At 53.1% G+C, this 6,000-nt stretch overlaps 1 protein-coding gene across 1 annotated transcript; it reads left to right on the forward strand.

The window, feature by feature from the left end:
* Positions 1 to 3,850: 3,850 nt before the first annotated feature.
* On the forward strand, positions 3,851 to 5,464 carry C8A04DRAFT_24137 (uncharacterized protein; the record flags this gene model as incomplete). The annotated part of the gene is made up of 3 exons (XM_062778995.1): positions 3,851 to 3,854; positions 3,956 to 4,105; positions 5,280 to 5,464. The coding sequence occupies 3 exons, from the start codon at positions 3,851 to 3,853 to the stop codon at positions 5,462 to 5,464; spliced, it is 339 nt and encodes a 112-aa protein (XP_062641699.1).
* Between the last annotated feature and the right edge of the window lie 536 nt (positions 5,465 to 6,000).

Raw genomic sequence — 6,000 nt, forward strand, 5'->3', positions numbered from 1 at the left:
AGTAAAAGGCCATCATCGGTTGTTTGGGCGGATCCCAAATGACCACCCTACCTCACAACTTTGAGGATCTCTTCTATAAACGGTGGCCCGGTACTTTGCTTTCGTGGTAGCATTTCCTCCGCGAATATTGGTATCCACGCGAATGGAAACGCCCATCCAGTGGAGAATCAGAACGGGAGCTGTCTTCGAGTTCATTGTTCCGGACCGCACGCAAACTGGAATGTGGTGCCAACCAATAATTACTCGTCTACAAGTTAGCAATAACAACGGTTTGTGTTGGGAGAACAGCCCCGGAGAAGTTTACCAACGGAGTCCATGCCGCTGCGAAGTGCGAGGTTCGTCGACGGGCAACCGGTGAGGGAGACGTTGCCGACGACGAACACCTCCCCTACTGACCGACTGAGTGGCATCGACAAACTTGAAGCACACCGTCGGCGATATGCACGTTCAGCATAAAACAGCCGGGGATACGGCTCCTGCCCCCCGCCCCGAACCATCTCGGCTCTGCTTGAGTTCTCATGAAATAAGTGAACGCGTAAAAAAGCATCGAAGCAAAACGACGGTATTGGGGGATGGGGAAACAGAGCCACAGGGACCATGCTGTTGAGATTATCTTTTGCCCCGCTCACCTAGCTATGTGGTCTGCATGGAAGCGGATTGGCGCGAGTATCGGCCATGAGTCCTTCTGCATCTGGACAAGCATGGAACGTCGTACTCTGCCATCTCGCCCTGGCGACTCCCACATCTGTATGCAGCTTGGTGGAGCAAGCCGCCCCCCAACCAAATGGTTGTGTGGCTGTGTGCCAGCATTCTTCCTGGTATTCTTCCTGGTATTCTTCCTGGTATTCTTCCTGGTATTCTTCTTGGCGTTCTTCTTGGCGTTCTTCTTGGCGTTCTTCTTGGTATTCTTCCTGGTATTCTTCTTGGTATTCTTCTTGGCGTTCTTCTTGGTATTCTTCTTGGTATCCTTGCTCTCCCTAGCCTTCTCCCCTTTTCACTCTATACTCCAGGCATTCTTCTAGGTCTGCTACAATGCAACGGTTCCGCAGCGCCGTTCAAGTGGTTCTGGCCTGCATCCGGAATAGCGATGTGGCCACCGATGGTGCTGGATTCGGTGAGGAATTTGATCGCTTGCTTGATGAACTCCATTACAACGCCGCCGCTCGCAAACTCGTTGGAAACACGCTTCACAATGCTCTCATCTCTACTCAAATCCAACGTGCCGCAGTCTTTATGAGGGCCATGTGGGGCTTGACCCTAGCTTGGCATCTACCTGGCCGGAAGGGGCAAGATCTCGCTGATCTCTTGGCGGAACAAAGAAGTCCTCTGGACACGCCAGCACTCGGAGAATTCTCTTCCTCGACAGCAGGGGCCCCCCGCCGGTTACGAACCCAAGATGGAAAACTTACGAAGTATCACCCCGCTGATCCAGTGCTGCAGCTGCGGCTGAGGATGAGAAGAATTTTTCGCCCAGAATGGAGAACGGATCCGGCACGAAATGAAGAGAGGTAACTTTTTTCCTCAATGAAGAGACCAACACGCCCCTGACCCCTGTTCCTGAGTGTTTGACAGCTTGCGCCTGTGGACCCACAAATGGGGTGAATTCACAATCGTGAAGCTGGGGGGGGGGGGCACCCACGAGCCGGGTTGCCGGGTAACATCTTGGCATGGCAAGCCTGCTTGGTTACCGGCCCGGCACTTAGTCGCTTGCCAGCCGAGCAGGCATGCGAAGACGTTGAACGCCCCCTCCCCTCCCCCCCCGACGGCCCGGAGCAGGGCCTGGACTCTGCCCCGGTGTATCCAGCCGTATCTTACAATAAGCAGGGTATCATGATCGGTAAATTCAGAGATTTATTGTCCCCCCTCCCAACCCCTGCCCACCCCCCCTGACTGTCTGGCTTGTTGGGGGTACATGGTACCGAATACATACCCGTCCCTTGTCAAGCTTGGTAGTGTAGAGGTAGTCAACGAGTATCTACAGATGGCCGGGGGTTGGTGTTTTCTCTTCGGTAAATATCGGAACATTCCCGGCGAGCCCACTCGCACCGACTGGACAAGCAAAAAGAGCGACATGAACGTGTAAGACCCGCTCCACGACAGCAGACAGGAGGCACCCTCCCACGCTGAGCTCAACTGCGGCTGGGACTCTGGTAAACCTCCTGCAAAAAAGCCGCTGGGTGTGGCTTGCAGGGGTGGTTCGGGAGTGACGTTCACCAGGTTTCTGAATGGGGCATTCTGCAGGGATCAAAACTGTTGGCGAGGGCCTAGCTCTTTGCTGGGATGCGGCAAGGTGTGTCTCAATGGGCAGCAGAATCGGCACCGGCTGGATCGGCGAGAGATCACAGCCCTCATGGACAACTTTCGTCATCTATTGACGTGACCTACTGGCCAAGTTGCCAACGCATAATCACCCTCTATCCAGGCCTCTGAACGAGTATAAAGGGACCCGGGTGGGAACATCTTCGATGGTTGTGGTGTGTTGCCTTCTCAGTCTCCAAGAGCAGCAAATTGAACGGTCATCATCGGGTTCCCCACCATGTGTAAGTGCCTTCTACCCTCGTTACCGACGACAGTGAAGCTCCACGCCCTGGATATCTAACCCGTTTCAATGACAGCCGACAGTTTCCAAAACAATATGCCTGACGCCCCACTTCGCGTGATGGGCATTTGGTTGACAACGACCTCGCTCGATAGCATTGGGCCCATCCAAGTAGTGGTGATTAGCCCAGCCATATGTCCGTGTGCTTTCTCATCCTCACCCACTTTACCATGAGACACGAGCCTGCGAATGGCGTAGTTTGGGTACTGATGTACCTGAGTTAGGTTGGAACTGCTTTATTCCCGAATATTTGAGTGGTCTACTATGGAGCTATTATCCGCCAACCTCACAGGCCAGTGTTTATCTCAAGTTTGGGTATAGGTGGAATAATGCTTGGTACTGGCTGGAGTCCAATGGGGAATTTTCCATCGTTTCCGGATAACTAAAGCCTTCTGGGCGGAAACAGTGTCCGCCATGACGGATGCAAGGGGGGCTGTAAAAACACTTTTCGTTTACTAAAATTTGGGAACAAGGTTGAGAAACTGGGTAATATGCCAAGCTCCCGACAGACGTGAAAAGAAAGCCATTAACTACGGGGGAGCAACCAAATGTTCCGCAGTGGAAAGGCGAGACAGGGGCCTGCTGGGCCTTGCGTGTGACAATCTGCGTCTGTGATCACAAGAGAATTACGCGGGTACACATGCCGGGCCCGCTGGAGATCCTCAACCCCGATCTAGCACCCTGCTTTGTCTTGGCAGCAAAGCGCCACCCTTCCCGGCCTGAGCCCGTGGACCTGACCCGGCCTTTCCCGAATGTGAGCTGGAATTGCTTAAACACCGCTTTCTAGATCCTTGCCCATGTCCCCTCTTTTGTTGTGATGATTGTATCTTGTTACTGTTGAGGTGACAAAGGGATGGGCGCGGAAGGACGCCCGGTGCTTGTTGGGCCTAGGCCCTCCACCAGTGACCATTGCTTCCTGTCACTGCCGTCACGTCCTCTGTGATCTCTTTCTGCTTTCTCTCTCGGTAGGCCCCAAAGTGACAGGGGATGTCGCAGGTCTCAGAAAAAGAAACTGTTGCTAGAAGAATTTTTCACTCCCGACTAGTAGCTGCTTGCATGATCGCCCGTCAGCAAGCGGGCAGGTATCGCCGTGAGAAGATGGTTCCCATCTATAAAAACAGCCAGCCTAGCTGGCACCCTCATCCGTGATTCAATAGACCTCATGCGACATCAGTATTGCAACACGGTTTCTTGATCCCCACAGCCAACTAGTTCATGAAGCGCGCTGCGAGTCCTGCGTGTACTGTCAAGATGCGTAAGTCTCCGCCCTTTTGTGCCGTTCTCCCGTGTGACTGTGGGTAACTTGCGTTCGGAAGGTGGCTGGAGCTGACCATGGGGCCATGACCGAACCATTAGCTTTCATTCAAGGCAGCAATGAGGAGGTGACGACCGATGATATTCTTCGGGGTATCGGGGGATGGGTTGCCGACTCCCCGGGGCTCACAGCTGCGGTTGAGCTTGACGGGGAAGACGATGGCGTCTTGGCTGATAAACCGCCACATCCTGGTACGTCAAAAATCTCCTGCGTTCAATCCTGACGGATGGATCCAAGTTCTTCATTGTTGTTAACCCGTAGTTATTTGCCTCCTAGCAACGTAGATGCACAGAGCCAATCTGGGGCGGGCTGGGGGAAGGTGGCTTCAGATCCAACTAGTGTAAGACCTTCGAATTGGGGGAGAAGGATCGGGCCAAGAAGGGAGGCGCTTTGGCGGGCGGGTGGCTCATGCAGGTTGATCTTGAATAAGTTAATTGTGGCAGGGGCCGGAACCGGTGTGGCGGGCGTCTCAGGATACCGATTCACTGTCTTGTTACTGATTACATGGTTCTGGATCTTGATTTAGTGAAACATATCGTGCGTCAAGAACAGCATGGCTCCATGTCCCGGCTGAGAAATGGAGCGAAGGATATCGAATCGCTGTCGTGTGGCTTCGTAAATAAATCAGAGACGTCCTCATCAATCCAACAGTAATGCTGTGTGAGTCACGCTAGTGTGTGGGAAGGGCGTTTTGGTTCGCGAAGAATACTGGAAAAGCGATTGGTCTTAGTTTGTCGTGTTTGTTTAACTTTTGTAACTTTGGACCCAATCGGAGCACAGTCGGTGAGAGGCGGCGGAGAACGGTGGCCCCTTGCTTGATGATTCATTTCCTTCTTGTGTTTCTGTTGAGTGTTTGTGTTGCAGGTGGGGGCTGAGAGCTGCGAGCAGCGCGAGGCTGGGCTTCAGCGCCAGGCAGAATGGAAGTGGCGAAGGCAGTGAGCAGGCCCCCTCTCCTCTCCTCTCGTTTCGTTCCTCTTCCCTCTTCCCTCTTCGCTCTTCCCGTATTCCCCTTCCCATCTTCCTTCCTCTCTTCTTTGTGCCTTCCTCTGCAACATATATCGTCGTGCAACTTTGTTGATCCTCGAGGCACGAGGGCTTGTCTGAATTTTACGACAATGCCGTAAAGATGGAGTCAAAGACAATCTACGAGAGGATTGGAGCAATTTCGGTCCCTCAAAAGCCCGACCTTCATCCCTCTTGCCCATTTATACCACAGCCTGCTTCGATATCCTCCGGAACTTGTCAAAGTCTAGGTGTAGGTGAGGTCTCCCCGATCACGATGTATCGCTATTTCATTTTCACCTCTAGTTCCCTCCAACGTGGCTGACTTCAGTTTGGAATTTTATCTAACCCTGTGTCCATTAGACAGAAACGTCCGCGATGCTCCACGTACTGGGTCATACACGTATATCACGCGCCGTTTGATCATCCTGATTTCCTCCGTCGCCACAGCCATCATCTTCCTGTACCGAACCGTGCCTACCAGAACCCCCCTCGCTTTGAAACATGCCGCGAGGGACATCAAAGTCAGGACTAAGGTTCTAGCATGATAGACCACGAGTCATGTTCACCACGAGATCTGATGCCTTGCCCGAAAGGCTTGACTAAAGGCATCACAAGCTCGACCCTGGACCACGCACGGCTCGGCCGACCGGTCCATTTTGTGTCTTTTCCACGCGATAAGCACTTCCACCCAACGCCGTTCAACAAATGGCTTCCGCTGCGCATTGGGTCAAAGGCTTCCCATCGGCAGCTCACGCTGATGGTTATATCCCGGTTGCGAAAATTTCAAGCACATAGAGAGGTCCGGTGCCACCTCTACGCTGTCAGCAGCATGTTTTCGGGTTTTATTTTTCTTTAAAGACTCACTCAGTTAATCTCTACTTACACAGCCAACCTTGACGGGAGACCCGTCAAGGTAGGCGACATCAAAATCACGAGGACCTAAGTCAAGAACCACCTGATGTTGCAGATATGAGTCAATGCGGATGTCAAGCGCTCAGGCCTAGGGCCATACCCCCGCAAGGCCTTGGCCATGAGCAGTAGTGTTGAATCGTGGCCGATGGCCTTGGGTTGACGTGGCGGG

This window comes from Dichotomopilus funicola (genome assembly GCF_033296635.1).
Source record: "Dichotomopilus funicola strain CBS 141.50 unplaced genomic scaffold C8A04scaffold_1, whole genome shotgun sequence".
Classification (NCBI taxonomy): domain Eukaryota; kingdom Fungi; phylum Ascomycota; class Sordariomycetes; order Sordariales; family Chaetomiaceae; genus Dichotomopilus; species Dichotomopilus funicola.